This window comes from Equus quagga, chromosome 14 (genome assembly GCF_021613505.1).
Source record: "Equus quagga isolate Etosha38 chromosome 14, UCLA_HA_Equagga_1.0, whole genome shotgun sequence".
NCBI lineage: Eukaryota > Metazoa > Chordata > Mammalia > Perissodactyla > Equidae > Equus > Equus quagga.
This window is the reverse complement of record NC_060280.1, coordinates 25,829,933-25,851,657: the sequence shown is the minus strand read 5'-3', so window position 1 is coordinate 25,851,657 and position 21,725 is coordinate 25,829,933. Positions and strand designations below refer to the sequence as shown.

Here is a 21,725-nt window from a genome sequence, read left to right as displayed (position 1 = left end):
GTATAATCTAGTCCATCTCAATGGTGAAATTTTAATTCCAAAAGATCAATTTGGGAGAGAAAGCAAAGAAAGGAATGATTTAGTTCAGGGCTATTGAAAGTGAGGTCCATGTACCATTGCTGGTCTGGGAACTGTCCTTACCTATCTGTGATGGGGCAAGTACAGAAAGGAAGACTGTTTGAAAATTTTTGTAGCAATTTGACTTTGCGGTGACTCTAAAGTGCACAATTTTGTATACAAACCAAATCTAGGGATTGACGGAGAAATGTGTGTAGAGGAAGCTTTCAGATCTCCTAGATTTGTCAATGTTAAAAGACCTACTGCAAGGCACATAGTAGTACAATTGGCAAGAAGGAAAGATAAAGAAAGAATACTCACAATCCACAGACTAAGGAGACCGATGGATAGAACCAGAACAGGATAGCAAATATTCAACTGTAGCATTAGGGTAAAGGTAAGGAAACTACCAAAGCAAGGATGATCTTATAACTCTAACTACAAATTCATAACACGAGTTGCAATAAGAAATGAAAATAATTATTTAGGAGGGGAAGAGCAAAGGGTCTAAATCAGTATTGGCCAAGTAAGTAAGAGACCACCAGAGAATAGACTATATTATACATGAGATTCTAAATACAAACTTCAGGGTAGACACTAAAATAAAATACAGAACAGAGTCACAAATAATAAATAAGGAAAAATCTAAGGAACCCAGCATAAGAAATTGCAGTATTAAATGGGTAGGCTAAAGCACACAGGAAAAGAAACGCAGGAAAACAAGATAATGAGCAACAGATTGACAGCATTAAGTCCACATGCATCAATAATCACTCTCATTTAAACTGATTGAACTCTCCAATAAAAAGACACAGAGTGGCAAAATGGATTAGAGAACAACATCCAACATTTTGTTGCCTCCAAGAAACACACCTCAGCCCCAAGGACAAACACAGGCTCAGGGTGAAGGGGTGGAGGACAATTCAAGCTAATAGCAAGAAAAAAAAGGCAGATGTTGCAATTCTTTTTTTTCAGCTTTATTTCCCAAACCACCCCCCCCCATACATAGTTGTATATCTTAGTTGCAGCTCCTTCTAGTTGTGGGATGTGGGATGCCACCTCAATGTGGCCTGACGAGCGGTGCCATGTCCGCGTCCAGGATCCGAACCCTGGGCCGCCACAGCGGAGCACGCAAACTTAACCATGGGCCACAGAGCCAGCCCCAGGTGTTGCAATTCTCATATCAGACAAAGTGGATTTCAAAATAAGACAGGTAAAGAGGGACAATATATAATGATCAAAGGGACACTTCATCAAGAAGAAATAACACTTATAAATATCTATGCACCCAACACAGGAGCACCAAGATTCATAAAGCAACTATTAACAGACCTAAAGGAAGATGTTAAAAACAACACAATCATAATAGGGGACCTCAACACCCCACTCACATCAATTGACAGATCATCCAGGCAGAAAATCAACAAGGAAATAGTGGAGCTAAATGAAAAACTAAAACAATTGGACTTAATAGACATATATAGATCACTTTACCCTAAAACAGCTGAATACACATTCTTCTCAAGTGCACACGGAACATTCTCAAGGATAGACCATATGCTGGGAAACAAGGCAAGCCTGATTGCTCTGGCCAGGACCTCCAGTACTATGTTGAATAAGAGTGGTGATAGAGGGCATCCTTGTCTCATTCCTGTTTTCAGGGGGATGGCGTTCAGGTTTTGCCCATTGAGTATGATGTTGGCTGTGGGTTTGTCATATATGACCTTTATTTTGTTGAGGTAGTTTCCTTCTATGCCCATTTTGTTCAGAGTTTTTATCATAAATGGCTGTTGGATCTTGTCAAATGCCTTCTCTGCATCTGTTGAGATGATCATGTGGTTTTTATTCCTCACTTTGTTAATGTGGTGTGTCACATTGATTGATTTACAGATGTTCAACCATCCCTGTGTCCCTGGTATGAATCCCACTTGACCATGATGTATTGTCTTTTTGATGTATTGCTGTATTCAGGTTGCCAATATTTTGTTGAAGATTTTTTGCATCTATATTCATCAGCGATATTGGCCTGTAGTTCTCCTTTTTTGTGTTGTCCTTGTCAGGCTTTGGTATCAGAGTGATGTTGTCCTCGTAGAATGTGTTATGAAGTCTTTCATCTTCCCTAATGTTTTGGAATAGCTTGAGAAGGATAGGTATTAAATCCTCTCTGAAAGTTTGGTAGAATTCCCCAGGGAAACCACCTGGTCCTGGGCATTTATTCTCTGGGATGCTTTTGATTATTATTTCAATCTCTTTACTTGTGATTGGTCTATTTAGGTTATCTGTTTCTTCTTGATTCAGCTTTGGGAGGTGGTAAGAGTCTAAGAAGTTACCCATTTCCTCTAGATTGTCCATTTTATGGGCATATAATTTTTCATAGTATTCTCTAATAATCCATTGTATTTCTGTGATATCCATTGTTATTTCTCCTCTTTCATTTCTAATTTTATTTATCTGAGGTTTCTCTCTTTTTTTTCATTGTAACTCTGGCTACAGGTTTGTAAATTTTATCTTCTCAAAGAAACTGCTGTTTGTTTCACTGATCCTTTCTACTGCCTTTTTTGTTTCAATAGCATTTATTTCTGGTTTGATTTTTATTATTTCTGCTTTGATTTTTATTATTTTTCTCCTTCTGCTGACTTTGGGCTTTGTTTGTTCTTCTTTTTCTAATTCAATCAGGTGTAGTTTGAGATTGCTTATTTGAGATTTTTCTTGTTTGTGAAGGTGAGCCTGTATTGCAATGAATTTCCCTCTTAATACAGCTTTTGCTATATCCTGTATGAGACGGTATGGTATGTTTTCATTTTCATTTGTCTCCAGATATTTTTTGATTTCTCCTTTAATTTCTTCAATGATCCATTGCTTGTTCAACAGCATGTTATTTAGTCTCCACATCTTTGTCCCTTTCTCAGCTCTTTTCTTGTAATTAATTTCTAGCTTTATAGCATTGTGATCAGAAAAGATGTTTGTTATTATTTCAATCTTCTTAATTTTATTGAGGCTTCCCTTGTTTCCCAACATATGGTCTATCCTTGACAATGTTCCATGCACACTTGAGAAGAATGTTTATTCTGCTGTTTTTGGATGGAGTTTTATATATATGTTTATTAAGTCCAATTGGTCTAGCTTTTCATTTAATTCCACTGTTTCTTTGTTAATTTTCTGTCTGGATGATCTATCCATCGATGGGTGTGGAGACACCCCCTATTATTATTGTGTTATTATTAATACCTTCTTTCGGGTTTGTTAATAGTTGCTTTATGTACTTTGATGCTCCTGTGTTGGGTGCATAAATATTTATAAATGTTATTTCTTCTTGATGGAGTGTCCCTTTGATCATTTTACACTGCCCCTTTATGTCTCTCTTTACCTGTCTTATCTTGAAGTCTACTTTGTCTGATATAAGTATTGTGACACCTTTCTCTCTTTTTTGCCATTAGCTTGGAGTATCATCTTCCATCCCTTCACTCTGAGCCGGTGATTTTCATTGGAGCTCAGATGTGTCTCCTGGAGACAGCATATTGTTGGGTCTTGTTCTTTAATCCATCTCGCCACTCTGTGTCTTTTTATTGGAGAATTCAAGCCATTTACATTTATGGTGATTATTGATATACGAGGGCTTAATGTTGCCTTTTTATCCCTCATTTTCCAGTTTTCTTGCATTTCTTTTCTCCGTCCTGTGTATATTGGTTTACCAATCGAGTTATGTAGTTTTTGATGTTGTGTTTCTTTGTTTTCTTCTTATTTATTATTTGTGTCTCTGTTCTGCTTTTTTGTTTAGTGGTTAGCATGAGGTTTGTATTAAAAATCTCTTGTATAAGACAGTCAATTTTCTGATGGCTTCTTATTTCCTTAGACTAAACCAATTCAGTCCCTTTCCTCTTCCCCTAATAAGTGATTTATCTCATATCTTATTCAATCTTCTTTTGGGAGTTTGTGGTTAAAATGACGAGACTATATCTGTTTTTGTTGTTTTCCTTCCCTTTGTCTTTAATGCTATACTCCAGTGTTTCCTATCTTGCTCTGATTCTGTCTACCTATTTACTGTCTTACTCCATGCTTTGTAACACTTTCTGCCTCTTTTTTTTCAGGTTTGAGGGCCTTCTTGAGGATTTCTTGTGGGGGAGCGGTCTCATGACTTTGAACTCCCTTAGCGTATGTTTGTCTGGGAAAGTTTTATTTCTCCATCAGATCTGAAGGATATTTTCACTGGATAGCGTATTCTTGGCTGAATGTTTTTATTCTTCAAAGACTTGAATATGTCATTCCAGTCTCTCCTAGCATGTAAGGTTTCTGCAGAGAAATCTGCTGAAAGCCTGATAGGGTTCCTTTGTAGGTTATTTTCTTCTGCCTTGCTGGCCTTAGTATTCTTTCTTTGTCATTCAGTTTTGTCAGTTTCACTACTATTTGCCTTGCAGTAGTTCTTTTTACATTGACATATTTAGGACCTCTGATAGGCTCTTCCACATGGATTTCCATTTCCTTCCCTAAGATTGGGAAGTTCTATGCTATTATTCCTTTGATCAGGCTTTCTGCTCCATTCTCCTTCTCTTCTCCTTCTCGAATACCTATACTTCTTATGTTGCATTTCCTAATTGAGTCATAATATGATATGATATGAGAAATAATATGAGAAATAATATTTCTGAGACTGTCTTCATTTCTTTTTAGTCTTACATCTCTCTCCTCCTCTATCTGGAGCATTTCAACATGTCTATCTTTGATTATGCTGATACGCTTCTCTGTGAAGTCTGCCCAAGTGTTCAGGCCATCCATATTTTGCTTTATTTCTTCCATTGTGTCTTTCATCTCTAATATTTCTGATTGATTCTTCTTTGTAGTTTCAATCTCTTTTGTGAAGTAGCTCCTGAACTTGTTGAATTGTTTCTCTACATTCTCTTTTAATTCATATAGTTTTTTGATGATAGCTATTTTGAATTCTTTGTCATTTGGATTACATATTTCTGTGTCCTCAGGACTGATTTCTGGGTCCGTGTCATTTTCTCTCTGGTCTGGAGATCTAATATAATGTTTGATATTGCTAGAGTGCGTGGCTCTGTTTTTTCACTTCCTGATGTTATTTGGTTGCAGTTAGTGCCTATTGCCACTCAGTGGGGTTCAGGAGCCATGTATTCTGAGCCCTCTGCCTTCAGTGGGGATCCCAGGTACTGGAGCTGGCACTGAGTGGGTGGGAGGAGGGGCACTTTCTCCTGTGTACTCTTGGGCTTTTCTCCCTCTGCTCTTGCTCTCTGCTCTCCTAGGGTATTGGCTTTATAAGGTCACCCCTGTTAAAGCTTTCGTGCCAGTAGAGGACTTCCCTCTAGGCTGCAAGTGTCCTCCAGGATCCTTGTTATTCCAGTGAGCAAATGTCCCCTTCCCTGTTCCTTCCCTCTTGGAGGCTGCCCATGGTCCCAGATTGCAGTCTTTAGGCAAGGGAGCAACATTTTATTTTATCGTGTTCCACCTCCTCCAAATGGGGCTCCAGCCTCCCTGCCCTCCATCGCATGGCTGCATGGGTCTCTCCAACATTTTTTGTGTTGTGTTTGGATGTCCTCTGCTGGAGTATGAATATCTTTTTCATTGTAGGGTGGAGAAGAGAGATTACTGGGAAAGCTCACTCCACCATGATGCTGATGTCATTCCCAAGTAATCTGGGATACCAAGATTGATTTTTTACCATACATAGAAGGGAATATTTTCGGAGAAAGGAGGAAGAGGCAGTCCAATTTCTTATAAAGATATTTTCAGGCACAGACTAGCAGAAATCTCACATCCATTAATAAAACTGGGCTCTGAGACACTGGAAACAGATGAATTATGGACTTCTTGGTCTATCACTCTTCTTGTTATTTTTTTAATAGTTAATTTAAAAAGATCTATTGTATGTGTGTTTGAATTAGGCACACAACTACATAATAATGATGATGAAACTCACGAAGTCCAAGATTTCAAATAAAAAAGATGGTCTAATGGTGGAGACTGTTAACTAAACAGCAGGAATTCTTTCTAGGTGCCTATAATGTCACCTGGAAAGTAAGACATGCCATCTGCTTTCCCAGGTAAGGATGGCCCAAGGTCAGTATGCCTTTGGTAGTTTGCTGATGTGTGAACTTAATCCTTTTAGTGCCATGACTAGATCCTATAATCAGTCTGGAGGCTTCATTCATTGGGCCATGATGTAATTCCAATTTCTTTCTGTATACCCATCTCAGGAATCTAGATAGACTATGACTCTTATTTACAATATTCAACAACTTGAGTTTTGCTCTTTGAAATATTGGAAAACATCAGGGAGTAGCTCCAACATCATCTGAAGTCTTTCAACCTGGCTACTACCCTAGCTTCCTGATGCACACATTCTTCTCTTGAAGTCAAGGACTGTGGTAGACAGAATAATGGCTTCCCCCAAATTTCCACGACCTAATCCCTGGAACCTGGGAATATGTTATGTTACATGGCAATGGAGATTTAAGGTTGCAGATGGAATTGTTTGCTAATAAAATGACTTTAAGATAAGGTGGTTATCCTGGATTACTCTGGTGGCCACAGTGTAATCACAAGGGTCCTTTAAATGTGGAAGAGGGAGGCAGAGCATCAGTATAAGAGTGGCATAATGTAAGGATAACTTTACTTGCTGTTGTTAGCTTTGAAAGAAGCCACAAGTCAAAGAATGAGGCTGACCTCTAGAAACTGGAAAAGTAAGAAAATGACTTTTCTCTAGAGCCTTCAAAAACACAGCCCTATAAACACCTTGATTTTAGCCCGGTGAAACCCATTTTAAACTTCTGACTTCCAGAAAGGTAAGATAATTTTTTGTGTTGTTTTAGGCCACTAAGTTTGTGGTAATTTGTTACAACAGCAATAGGAAACTAGTATAGTGGCTGACGATAAAGATGAAGAAATAAAGGTGGGATTTTGTGTACTGAAAGGCACGCTTCAAGTTCATCTCCTAATTCTTTCTATTTGAACTCATGCTTAGACTCTATACAGTAACTGCTGCAACAACACTATGCTTTTCAAAAAGCAGTGTCCACTGTCCTATTAAAAAGAGGCATAATTTTAGAAAACAGCTCTTAAGTAATCATTACTTAGAGGTAGAAAAAACTACATTCAATCCATCATAGCAAATGGTTCCAAATGTATTGCAACAGGCTTTGGGACATGATGTCATTGCATTTATTATCTCCATAATTTCATACATAAGTACCATACATCAGTGGGCATTTAAAAAATGCACACATAGAGATATGAACAAGAATGTGAATCCACTTTCAAGCGTGTGTGTATTTTCACATAACCATATACAAATAGACGTGTACCCACACAGACATGCACACACCCACACCTCTACACATCAATGGAAATAGAGTGACATATCTCTAAACACATGTACACATGTACTTTATTGCTCAAATATTGACACTTTTACTTATACAACTGGTATAAAACCAAGATGATTTTAAACACAGTTGAAACCTCATAGAGGTACACATTCTTAAATCCACATAACTCCATCCACATATATGTATGTATATACACACACACACATGTAAGTACATATAGCGGCATATAAGCACCAATCATTCTTGGTTCATTCCACACCAGGGGTGATTCCTGGGCTGAGGCAAGGGGGCAAACTTGTTCTTCTAAAATGTAAGTGGGGTTACACTTACCTGTATCTACCCTCATCAGTGTCAGAGGTTTTTTTTGCCTAGATTGAGAGTAACCCTGAGAGAGTGTGAACCTTATTACTAAGCTTGGGGTATATACAGCTGTCTAGTTAATTTTGAGAACGAACAGCTTAGCAGAAAAGCTAGTTGCTTAAAATTTGAAACTAGATATAATCCTTATTATCTTTTCTTAACAGTTGCAGTTTTAGGAACTGAGGGAAGACCTATATGTGAAAATGACAATAAAGTTGCATCATTTCTTCTGTTCTTGGACAGTAACAACAAAAATAACAATAGGACTGATTGACATAATGCAAATCCTCACGTGATTCTCAAGCTAGTGAGTTTTGCTACCATGAGATGGATGGTGGCTCAGGTCCAAGAGCAAGCATCTCTAGGGACAGAACTTAGAAGCTTCTAGTTTCTTAGGGTTGAAGTCTAGAAACTTGCATGATATCACTTCTGCCATCTTCTGCAGGTCAAGCAGTTAGAGAACCCAGATTCAAGAGGAGCACACATAGACTTCATCTTTCAGTAGGAGGCATGTCCAAAACTTTAGTGGCCATGTTTTACATCAGCACCATCTGCCTTCTAGTCAAAAATGATACACATTTTCCCAAATGCAAAATACATTCACCCCTTCTCGAGACCCCAAAAAAGTTTTCACACCATTTCAGCATCAGACTTGGGCTCCAGGCCAAGGAGTACATCTATATCAGGCGCAGGTGTGATGAGTTTCCTCAGGTGTGCTTCCTCAGCTATAACTCCTCAAGTAGGATTCTTAAAGTGAACACCTATGTATTTGATAGCAAAATTACGAGCTGCACACGTGATCAACACAACGGCAGGATCACAAAACATTTGCTGTGGATACTCTTCTTCAAACAAGGCAAAGCGTTATGAGCCCATAGCAACTCTGAAATCCAGCAGAGTACATGTTGCTAGTTCCTCGAGACTAATTCTCCAGTGATTTTGGCTCTGCCATCCAGGTTCTTGTTTCCACCCTGTACATCAACTTTCCTATTTGTAAAAAGTTGTCTGTGCCTGCCTCTTCCCCAAAGACATTTGATGTTCCAAAGTCCTCTTTTTGTTTTTTAATGTCTCCGCCTCCTTCAGTATAATCTGAAAAAATCCTTTAATAACTTTACGTGTTTCTTTGAATAATGTTGTAATCCTTTCCACTAGCCAAAAGCCACAATCACAATGCTTTTTGAAATCAGTCTTTCTCTGCCTTGAACTCCCAGTAAAACTGCTTTGGGACAATGTCGTTAAAATCCTTAGAGGTCCTGCTGTTTAACAGTGGACATTTGTAACACATAACTTTAAGATACATAGAGGGGTTTTATCTGCCTTAAAAAGTTCAATTAGGTGCCCTCTTATTCTCTCTAACAGTTAGCTAAAGGGTCTTTAAGTCCCATCCCAGAATTGATCTTTGCCTGGAAGCCGTTTTTTAAATTTGAGTATAGTTTACTAACTGGAGGGCTGAAAAAACAGATAGTTGTGCTGTCAAATCTACTAAATTCTGGCTCATTTATATTTCCTCTAAATTTTCTTAAAAATTAAATTTTTTTTTGTTTTTTTAGATCCTCTTTTTCCTTTCACATTTTACTATAGGCAACTAGAAGAAGTCAGAAAATATCTTCAACATCTTCTCAGTCAAATCATCTATTCTGTTAGATGCATTTCCTATTTTCCACATAATTGCAGGTGATAATGTTACCAAATTTTCCACCACAGCATAACAAGAGTCTCCTTTTCTCCAAATTTCATGAACACTTTTCTTCTTTTTCTTTAAACTGTCACTGCCAGCCTCCTTGAGGTCCTTTAGACTTCTGTTAACACTGTCCTAAAATGACTTCAGTCTCACCAACACTCTTCCCCAGACCCTTAAAGCCTTTTATAACAATCTAACAATCTCATTGATGCCCTCCTATCTTTCATTCATTTTCTCCTCCAGAGCAGCACCCCACTTCTGGTTGCCACATCTGCTTCAGTTATCTATTACTGCATAACAAGTCACCCCAAAGTTATTGGCTTAAAAGAACAACACTCATTTATTTTGCTTACTAATCTACAATTTGGATAGGAAACAGCTCATCTCTGCTCCATGAGGCTTCAGCTGGGGCAGTTCAAATGCTGAACGTGGCCTGACTTCTGAGGGGTACAATCATCTGAAGAATTGCTCATGGACATGTTGGTTTTGTGGAAGATGTTGAGTTCAATGTTAGATAAACTAAATTTGAGGAGTTCATGAGAGGTTCAAAGGCAGTTGAACTCATTGACTTGAATCTTAAGAGAGGAATCTAGACTGGGTATAATGATCTGAGAGTCAATGAAATATGGATGACCATTTAACCAGTGAAAGTGGATAAGGAGAACAGCAACAGAATTAAAAGAAATGTGTGGAGAGAACCTTAAAAATATTGACGTTTATGGGATTAAAAATAGAAAGAAGAACTAAGTAGGAGGATGAAGGTAAGAAGAGAATTTGGATTGGTGACATTTCAGTGCCAAAAAGAGAAGAACAGTTAAGGAAGAGAGGGAACTTAACAGGGGCAGACAGAACATAAGGGCCCCTCAAAATTATACACAAATTGATGTCTTGGGGTATGTTAGTCAGAGAATGGTTAATGTTTTGATGAGGGTAGAAACCTGATACCAGCTAATAAAAATAGAAAGCTAATGAGTCAACAAACATACATTAAGTAACAAATATGTTCAGTACTGTTCTGAGTGCAGAGTGTTTGAGAGGTGGTAAAGTTGATGCTAAAAGTCCAGATGTTAAAAGAAGCTTGAGGATGAAGGAGATAGGTAATGAATAAAGAGGATTTGCTTATCTGTTTTATTTTAAGATTGTTTTGAAATGTTAATGTTTTTAAAGTGAGAAAAGGAAATCTTGAAGAGAAAAGATCTGGGTGAAAGGCTATGTTTTATTATCTTTACATATGAGGGATGTCTTTTGCCCAGTCTCCACAGTGCTATGCATTCAGTGAGCTAGATCCCTAGCTCACATTACTGAAGAATAATTTAGGTGTTTACTGTAGTACATTACTCTTTCTTTAAAAGCGTGATGGAGGGGTTTTACATAGCAAAATACCTAACAATACTTCATAATAGTCTCTTTGAGCATTTTTTTCTGTGTTTATAGTTTTCTTCCCACGGCAGCTGCTAATAGTTTTCTTTTTTCTATCTTCTCTCTCCCCACAGTTCTCTCATCAAACCCACCTCCCCTGTTCATTTCCTGTTTCCCAGCCAGATGCAGCTGTGCTAAGTGTAAGTGTATGAGGAAGACAAATTTTGTCCCCAAACTGCAAATTAAACAAATTGTGTTCAGAGCACTTGCATGACAGAGAAACATAAGAGTAAATGTCCATGTTTCTGTCAACATGTCTATGTGCAACATGTTTTGTGAGTGTGTGTATGTGTGTAGATACAACCTTGTGGTTTTGTATGTTTGGTCAGTAGCCACAGATTAATTTGGTCATCATTTGATTTTCAAATGTATAGCATGTTATTCCTGTTTAACGGTTCATGTCTGAAGTTAGATTTAAATTGTGCCCTAAATGTTAAGTGGGATGGCTGATGAACACATGGAAGTTTATGGCTATGACAAATTTACAGCTCTATGAAATAAACCATGATATGAACCCAGAAGCTTAGGTGTTCATGTAAACATTCCCACATCTAGGATATATAAATCTATTCTTTCCAAACATTTTTGAACAGGTATGCTGCATCTGATAGATCCTTTATTAGTAAGTAATAAACTTAGTCATGTATGCAAGATAAATATTCCTAAGACATCCTGTTTTAAGATGCAGTTAAACCTGTAGTTTGACATCAAATATTGTCTCCTGTGCTGTTTTCTTCCCCCTCAGCAAGGTTCTCTCCTCATTCTATATCACCTCCATAATTCTGATACAAAAATGTATCTTACATTTTCAAGAGGACCAAACTATTGAGTGATCACCATGGACATGTATGACAGAGGCAAATCCAGGGAAGAATCAAGGACTTAGTTTCTAGATATGTGTCAGGTTTTTGAATGCTGTGTGAGTGGAGAATGTTTATGCCTTTAAACAAAGACATACAAAGTGATTACTGTGGGGAAAATCAAGAGTTAAATATGGATTGTGTGGTAACTGAGGTATATAAAAAACTCCGCATAGAGATTATGCAAAGGCAACTAAAAATGAAGAATTAGGTCTTGAGAGAGACAAGAATGAGAGGGAGATCTGTATGGGATATACTTTAAAGCCATTAGCGTGAATGGCATCTTGGGGGAAGAAATTTACTAAGGTAACAGAGTGACAATGGGGAATCTTTGAGAAATATCCACATCATGTGTGAGAGGACGAAGTGAAGGCAGGTGAGAAAACAGAGAAGGAACAAGTAGGAGATGTGGTAGGGTGCCATGAAATCAACTAGCAGATTAAAAAGCGACTGAAAATATTTGTAATTTGTCCAAATAAATCAAGCTGAAGGAAGATAATGGAAAAATATTTCATTTGTTAATTAGAAAGAGATCTGAGTCATGGAAAACACAGCCTTCACCAGCAATGGAGACAAGTCTGTTATCATCGTACATGAATATTGTAAATATATTCCATGGTGGTTGTCTTTTATCCATAGTCTAGAGTGGTGGTTTTAAAGTTTTTAGTTATGCATCTGCACAAGGAAAAAATAAAAAAAGGACACTCCCTAATATATTTATATTTTATATTCATTCATTCAGAAATTGTTTACAGACACTACTCTACTCATATGTATGTGGTAACACATTAAGAAAAATAAACATTTTTGAGAATGAAATAAACTTCAATACAAATAAAAGTTTGATTATTTTCTCCTTGTGGGCCAATTGATTATAATGTGTCCTGTTTGGGATTCATGTTTTCCATTTAGAAAGCATCAGTATTGAGGCCGTAGCTGATATTTGCATTTTGCACAAACCAACAATTTTCAAGTAATTTCCACTGAAAATGTATCAGTCTTGCAAATTTAGTCTTAATCTGCCTCTCTGTCTACTTTCATCTTGGCGAGCTGAACCTCTTACTGAAGGTTTCAACAATATTGATTCCTAGCCTATCTCCCATGCATCACTGGTTCCTTCTCTCTCCCTGGAATTTGCTTGCAAGGTTAGAAACGACTGAGGCACGAGTCAAGTCTCAATTCACAGGCCAACAGATCTAAATTTGAATCCATTTCTGCCACTTAGAAACTGTATGACTTTCGGCAAGTTACTTAGGTGCTCTAAATCTCATTTCCTACATCTGCAAAATGTTGATAACATCTAATCTCAAAGATTCTTGAGAGAATATTAATTGAGACATATAAACATAGATAGCTATTAATATTAACAAATTGTGTGATATTACAATATAATACGTACTTGACTTGTAATCGTATACATCTTTCCTTGCAGAGAAATATGCCAGGCATTGAGCAGAAAATTGGTGCATTTTTCTCTGTATCTACAGGGTCTAGCATCATGACTGGCATTTCCTTAATGTTAAACACATATTGATTGAATGAATAAATAATTCCCCTAGCAACTTGATTGTGTACTAATTAGCAAAATACTTAAAGCAGGTATTAGTATCAATGCAAAGGCACATTGCATTTGACATACTCATCCCCATACATATTCACTGCTTTCTTAAATCTTTTCCCAGTGCTGAAAGTTTTCACTTGTCCTCATACAAAGCCCAGCAGTAGTTTTTCTTGGGAAGTTTTGTTGACTCCACTAATATACAACAAAATAGTCTTCACCCATGCTGTGTCAAAAGAGCGAAGACAGAACACCTATTAGTCTACTATGTGGCAGGAAACTAAAACTATTATACGTGTAAAGAAGTGGTATCCCTTAAAAAGAGATATAAATTAAGTAACCACAGATGCATCTTTTAATTTTATTATAGGCATTCTTCACCCAGTAACAGTGAAACACAAAGATAAATGCTATTTGATTTTGTAGTTTTCTTTGCTCTGTTTTAAGAAACAAATAATATCTCAGAGACCCAAACCTTCAGCAGTGCTGCAGTGCTTCTAGAATCCTTCTTGATGTAATTATTATTTAATTGACAATTAAAGAAAGAATATTACTTAACAGCATATGAATAAACACTCAAGCATTATCTGGATAAAAAGATAATTTATGTCATCATTGGTGTTCATCTCCAGTTTCAAAGAAGAAACATTATGTTAATGAAATTAGATTTTAAATGTGACACCAGATATCAAAATATATACATTCCAAAATGGAGTCTATATGAACAAGAAAGACCTGTGTTGCATCTTCACCCACAAGCCTTGCCCACCTTTGCATTTTACTAGATGTATATAATTTGACTGCATTGCAGCTGTTGAAAATGTTACTTATTCTGTATCTTACATTTGATTCCATTTCCCTAGGCCCTGTTCTTTCTTCTCTGAAAGACCTGGATGATCTGCCTTCATATCTGCTTTGTCTTCATGCTATAAACAATGGGTTTACTACAGGGGTAAGAAACAAATAGATATTTGCCAGAAGCATGTGCATTGCTGGTGATAAATGCTTCCCAAATCTGTGGATCATGGTGATGCCAATGAGAGGAACATAGAAAAGGAGCACAGAGCAGATGTGAGAGAGGCAGATGTTGAGGGCTTTGAGTCTTTCAGCTCTGGAAGCAATGCCCAGCACAGCCTTCAGGATGAGCACATAAAAGAGAATTATAAGGGCTTCCAGCCGCAATGTGAAGATGACGTGATGAAGCCATAGAGGTTGTTGATGCTGATACTGGCACAGGCTAGTCTCATTGCACCTTGGTGGAGACAGTATGAATGAGACAAGACATTGGAATGGCAGAAGGATAGCTGCTTTATAAGGAAGGGCACAGGGAAGGCCAAACAGACTTCCCCAGTGAGGAAAGCTATTCCAATCTTGCCAATGGTGCCATGAGTGAGGATGGAAGCATAGCATAGTAGGTCTTGTATGGCCACAAATGTGTTGAAGGCCATGGACACCAATACTCTTGATTCTACCCCTTCAAATCCATGGATGAAGAACATCTGTGTGATACATGCATCAAAGGGAATCTCAAGGGTATTAAACCAGAAAATGCTGAGCATGGAGGGCAATGAGAACATGGAGAGAGTAACATCTGTCAGAGTCAAGATAGAGAGGAAGTAGTACATAGGCTCACGGAGACTTTGATCTAGCTTGATGACAGCTAAGATGGTACCATTTCCCAGGAGAGTCAGTGTGTAGAGAAACCCCAGGGGAAAGGCCATCCATGGATTTTTATCTGGCATCCCCAGGTTACCTGTCAAAATGAAACTATTCTGGTTGGCATGTGATGCATTAGAGTTCAGCATGGTGTTCTCACGATTGGGTAAGGCTGGACTCTCCCACTTAGCTCACAGCTCCTAAATTGAAAATACATTTTCATATAAGACAAGTAAATGGCTTTATGAATAGATAAGTGGAAGAGCAGAGGGGAGAATTATGTTAAAAACAGCACCTAAGAAGTTTTTGTATCACTTTGTCTTTTTGCTTCCTAGACAATCACTTGGGATGACCTCCTTTCCCCTGAATTTAATTTGCTCATCTGAACAATGGACATAAGATGTAAAACCTGTTGTTTAGACAATAGAAAACTTGGATCTCTCCTTCTTTAACATCTCTCAAGGTTTAGTAGAAAAGAAGCAGCAACACCCAAAGACTTAATAGAATAAACCATTTTGCTAAATAATCAAAAAACACTAAGCTCACAGTACCATTACCACACACGTAGCTACGCACACATTTCCACTCCATGTCACCATACAAAGTTACGTGTGTGTGTGAATATATGTGTGTGGCTATATATGTATATTCTCATACACACACATATACATGCGTGTATATATTCTTTCACATGCCTAGATATCTATTTGACTGTAATTTGTAATGGCTTACATTACACTAGTGGATAAAACTGTTCAAATTAATATTTACTCTTCACAAATTTTAACAATTTATAATTTTCCATAACCTCATTTCAAAGTAGTGAAGGACAGAGAATAAAGGTTATTGGTACAGGAACAACCACACATAAGATATGAGAGTAGCCACTCATAGGATTTTCATTTGAGAGTTGCCTAAACACCTTGGGGCCATTCTTGAAATCTCTTCTTTCATTAAACCAGTAATTAATCAATTTTAAAACATGCCTCCAAAGCATATGAAATTATCCTCTTTCTTCCTTTTGTATAGCCAATAAATAGTATAGCCCATTTCTTTGAGGTTTCCTAACTTCCTCAAGCCACTAGTGCCCTCTTCCAATAATTCTTCATTCTGCAGTCAGAATAAGCTTTTAAATTTGGAATATGATTTATTCATCACAAGCAAACAAACATTCCTTTAAGGGATTCTGTTGTACTTAAAACAGAGTCCCAAATCCTTATCTTAGCCTTCAAGATAGGGCATGGTTCAGTCCTATTTACCTCTCTAGCACCAACTCACACCATTTACACTTCCACTCGGTCTCTTCAATACAGCCAAATTTGCAGTGTTTAAGTTCCTGGATCTCACTAAGATACTTCCTGATATAGGATTTCCACATGTGTTCTTCCCTGTTCTTTATGCATTTCTCCAATGCCTGTAAAATTCCTCTTTGCTGAATCTATCCTCCCCAAATAAGCCTTTTTCAAATGTCTGTAATAGTTTGACTCGTTAGTATGCTGTTTTCACATTCTGGGCTTTTCTTTCTTATAGGTGAGTACAGTTAATTAAACATTGCACAAATATTTATTTAATGTCTATCTTTCCTACTAGAACTAAACTCTCTGATGGAAAGGAATATTTATCTTGGTAATCACGTAATAGACCACATGCTAAGCATATATTAGCTTTTCCATTTGTGATGAATGAAGGAATGAAATTATGAACAAATTAATATGGATGATTAAACCTCATTCTTCTTTCCAGAAGTCTTGCAAATCCTCAGATTCTCCCTGATCTTTTGCGTGGGTTGAAAGTCATTAACCAAGAGAAAATTTCTCTTTCTGAGAAGGACAGACAGAAAAACTTAAATGAGGAGTCTTCGTTCTAACCTAGGGACCTGTTGTGAGGAGGGGGAAAGGAAGGTCTCAAGAGCTGTTCTTGGAACTCTGAGTGTAGGTGGGGCAGGAATGGTGGGGGTATGTGGTCAGGTGCACAAGAGACATGGGCTTCCCTGTTTATTCTGTCTCCTGCTTCTCTCCTGGGAGATGAGGATTGGCTGTTTGGGAGACCACACTACAAAGAAGTTATTTTGCAGATTCTGATCTTTTAGACGTGGGGGAATCCTTGAAAGATAGTATAGTTCACTTACTAACGTTGTGCTGTGTCCTTGCAAACAGAACCCAGGTCTCTCTCCAAATAAATCACAATGCTCAGATCCAAACAAAGCACTTTGCGGTGCCTGTCTAACCCTCTGGAGCGCTTTGAGGACGGGCCTTTTTTACACTTTACGTGTTGAGTGAGAGACCTTCATTTGTTTGGGTCTGCTGATCCCTCATCTCCAACAATTCTGCTGGCTTTCACTTGGGAAAAAGCAGTTAGTTCATCCCTACTGGATGTTTTTCTTGGAAAGACTTGAAAAATCTTTGATATTCTCTGATGAAGTTCCCAGAGCCTGCTGAAGCACGGTTGTTCTCTGGAAATAGTTGATTCTTATTTTCTCCTTCCTTTCTTATTGCTTTGACTTAGTCTTTCTTTATCCAAATATGTTTTACTCCATCCTCTCCTTTTTTCCTTCCATTCCTAGCTCTATACTCCATTTTTCTTTTCTTTTCCATTCTCCTTAAATTTTAAGCCCCCTCTCTCCTCTAGCTCCCAATTCAACTCTCGTTTACTCTTCCATTCAAGTCTTATTTCATTCTTCTCCATGCGCTTGATCCTCCCCCAGTATATGTCTCCTTTTATACCTAATCACAACATCTATGTTTTAGTTTTTTCCATCTTTTCTTTACTTTCCACTGCCCTATGACACCCTATAGACTCTTCTCATCTGTCCCCATCATTTCCCTCACTAGAATTTCTATGAGGATTTAATGAAATAATGTACATAAATAGTCCTACATAGAGTTTGCTATGTGGAGGGCAGGTAAAAAAACCTTAAGATTAATTTATTACCTGTATCCATTTCTATGCTCCAGTTCAGAATTAATTTGGCTTCTTTGCTTCTCTGAGGCTAGCAAACAGAGCACTTATGAAGACTTCTCAAACCTTTAGTGGTGTCTGGAGCCAACATGATTCTACATTTCACAACTCCTCTGGAGAAATCCGTTGAGGCATGTTATGTCACCCCACCTGGGCCATTCCATCCTGATTTCCCTAAAAATGCCAAACCCTTCCTTTGCCTGTCAGACTGTCCTTTCTTTTGCCAACACTTACCTGAAATTTTCCTTCATTGTGATTTTCTTTGCATTCTCTCAGCCTAGTTGGAAACAGGAAGGATCTGCTTCTTCTCCCAGACACACACACATGTGCACATAGCACACATTTTACTATGTATGTGTAGTGATTTGCCTCATGTTAAATCACTAAAAAAGTTTTGGGCTGCCAGCTCAATTTTGGCCCGAGTCTTCTGATTCCAAAGCCATTCTCAGTGTCAATGCTGACATAGTGTTATAATTTACCCTGAAATAGGACTGGGATCTACTGTTTTTTTTGGATAGAGAGAAGGATTGTTTAAAATCTCTATCAGGGACACACAGAACAAAGTTCTTTAAATTTGTTGGACTTCTTTGCTTTCCTGGGTTATTATTCAAATATATCAAATATAATTTCTTTCATTCATTTTAATACATCCTTCCATAACAATATATATATTTTTTTACCAATGAGGTAATTCTTAAGATTATAGAAACTGCTGGTTACTCCATCAGTGTGTGCCTTTGTGTGATCAGTCCTTAAATTTGTCCATGGACCCTATCCACCACCTCTTCACACCCCTTTGGAATCCATCTATAGGCATATTCACATTATAAACAGCAGAAAACAAAAGCCAGATATAAACAATTCTTATGATGATACTTCTTTTATCAGGCTTAATAGAGAATGTATGGCAGAAGTTTATTTATTTTTAATTTCTAAGCCCATTTCTTTCCAAGTATGTTTTACAACCCTACAGGAGACAACTTGAACCATAAACAGTAAGAGCTAGTACTTTATGATAAGTGTTTCTTTATATTTTTAACAAGAATTTGTTACCATGTCTAGAAATCTATGATTTTCTGTATATTTACGGTTTTACATGATGCTCTATAGAATATGTGTGCGTATATATATATATATATATATATATATATATACGCACACATATATTATTCTGCATGCAATATATATTTAAAGACAAAGTCTTTGCCTTCAAGGAGTTTCCAGTCTTGTGAGAGGGCAAGTGCTCCCAATCTTTGAAATACTGTTAGAGACAGAAATAGACACACAATATGTTTGATGCAAACCTGTGAGTGCTTAACTGGTGGCTTGGACTCCTCTGAAGACATTAGGACTTGCTTCATCCTAGAGAAACTGATGTCACCTTTAGCATAACCTCTTCCAGGAAGACTTCCAGATTATTCTAAAAATCAGAATTTCCTGTTATTTGGAGTGCTACTTTATCAACGATCTGCCTCTCCATATCCAAAATGACAAAGTTTAACAGAAAACATAAAGTCTGTGAAGTCTGATGGACTTTTCTTGAAATCACTGTTTTGATTTTTCAGCTGTTTTATTTTAGAGAAAATCATTAAACTTCTTATTTATTTAACATTTCTTTGTTAGCTACTATTAAATGACAGCTATTCCCTCTTCTTTCCATGTATGTTTATACAGCCCAATATACCTAGGGGAAATCATACAACCATCTTGACTATTCTCACTTTAAATTTATTACCAAAGACCCCATGCACCCCCTCAATGCTTCCAAACAATCACACTTTGTGACTCTTCTCCTACTATCTTACATCTTACCTAAATCCATATTCCTTGTTGATGACCTTGCTTCTTACTTCTCTAAAAAATTGAAAAATCAGAAAAAACAATACCCAGTGCCCCAGAACAGATTTACTCATCTACTAACACTGTCAAATATATGCTAATTTTTCTATTTCATTATATAAATTAAGTGAAATATCCATGCTCCTTTCTAAAACAAATCATTCCATTTTTGCATTAGATCCTTTCCCTATTGTCTACTCAGGAACATTATTTCTGCAATTCTTCTTTCTTTCCACTCCTTCTTATCATGAAGTTTTTACCCTCTACTTCATTAGCATCAAACATGATGTCATGTTTTTCATCAAAAAGAAAGTTTTCTTCCAGTATTTCTCTCATTTCTTTGTTCCCTGATAATGTAAACACCTTAAAGTAGAAAAAATTTGTTAGGAAAAGAGAGACTTCTCCCTACTTCAGATGAAGAGGTTGGTGAATACTCTCTGCAAAAAGGAAAAAAAAAAGGAAAGAAAAAAAGTAGAAACCTGAATTGAATAAATTACTTAAAAAATATAAGAACAGCAAAATATTCTAAGACTCTGGAAGTTGACCAAAGTAAGACAAAAGATTGATAAATATCTATTCTTGAAAAGCTTTTACAGATTCAGGTAAGAACACCATTCTCTCACCACTCATTTAAAATTTTAAAAAAGTAGTTTTACCATGCTGAGGCTGGCTCAAAGATCAGCAGCTGTGCTGCCAATGAAACTGATTCAACTTGAGATGGAGGAGAAAAAAAAATAAGATTCTGTTAGCTAAAATAGGCAACCTTTGTAGGAAATAAACAAAATTTTGGTAGTCTGGGTTTGAAAGCAGGACATCAGTGAGAAATTTAATATGGAGAATCTGGAAATTAGAGTCATAGAATGCCTACAAAAGCTCTCCATGCATACCTGACTTTCTGAGAAACTATACAAATGTGGGGGAAACCCAAGAAATCCTGGTGGAAAGTGAAAGCAAAAGGAGATTTGAGATCTTGTTGAATATTAAATATATTCCTCAAATAACCCACATCAATCAGTAGTAGTGTTTTTGGCCTCTGGTTTATTGGTGTGTTACCAAGATGTGCAGACACATGGGCAACTCCTAGCAAGGCAGGCTAAAACATGAAATAAAAATAAAAGTAGTCCAAGAAGACACATCAGTGACTGCACTTAGCAGGAGAGATTTATTATGGGAATATAGATCTCACAGTTTAAATTCAGGCAAGTTACTAAAAATAAACAAGAAAAGAAAAACAACAAAAACACAGCAACCCTTTGAAAAACAATTAAGAATCTAAGGTGTTTAGTCAGTTTTCAAGAAAAAAAATACTGAGACTTTCAAAGAATTAGGAAAGCATCTACCATAATCAAGAAAAATAGCAACCAAGAGACTCCAACTCTTAAAGGGCCCATGTATTGATGTTAGCAGATCAATGATTCAAAGAATCTATTGTAAATGTGTTCAAAGCAGAAAACAAAACTATGCACAAGTATTTAAAGGAAATATGATGATAATGATTGAACAAATAGGTAACTCCATAAGAAATAGAAATTATAAAAAAGAACCAACTGGAAATTTAGGAATCAAAAATTAAAATATACTGAAGTAAAAAAAAAATTATACGTGGCCTCACAACAGATATAAGATAGGATAAAGAAGAATCTGTGGACTTGAACATAGATGATAAAGTGTCAAATCCAAATAATATAGAGAAAAATATTGAAGAAAAATGAACAAAGTTTCATATATTTGTGGGACATCAAGATACAAACATATATGTAATGATAGATTCAGAAGGAGAGAGGAAAGTAGAAGAACTGATATTTGGAGATATAATGTTACAAGCTTTGGAAATTTAAAAACAAGAAACATTAGTCTGCATATCCAAGAAGTTCAAGAAAACTAAATGAGAATAAATACAAAGATGTTAACACATAGAAACATCATAATCAAACTGCCAAAATGCCAACACTAATAACAGTGAAAGAAAAATGACTCACCAAGTGCAGGATAAAAAA

General features: G+C 36.9%; 1 protein-coding gene across 1 annotated transcript; it reads right to left on the bottom strand.

Annotated features, from left to right (window-relative positions):
* Positions 1-11,380: 11,380 nt before the first annotated feature.
* On the bottom strand, positions 11,381-15,080 carry LOC124225530 (olfactory receptor 51H1-like). The gene is given in 3 exon segments (XM_046638214.1): positions 11,381-11,471; positions 14,210-14,471; positions 14,474-15,080. Coding segments are annotated over 3 exon segments (960 nt in total).
* Between the last annotated feature and the right edge of the window lie 6,645 nt (positions 15,081-21,725).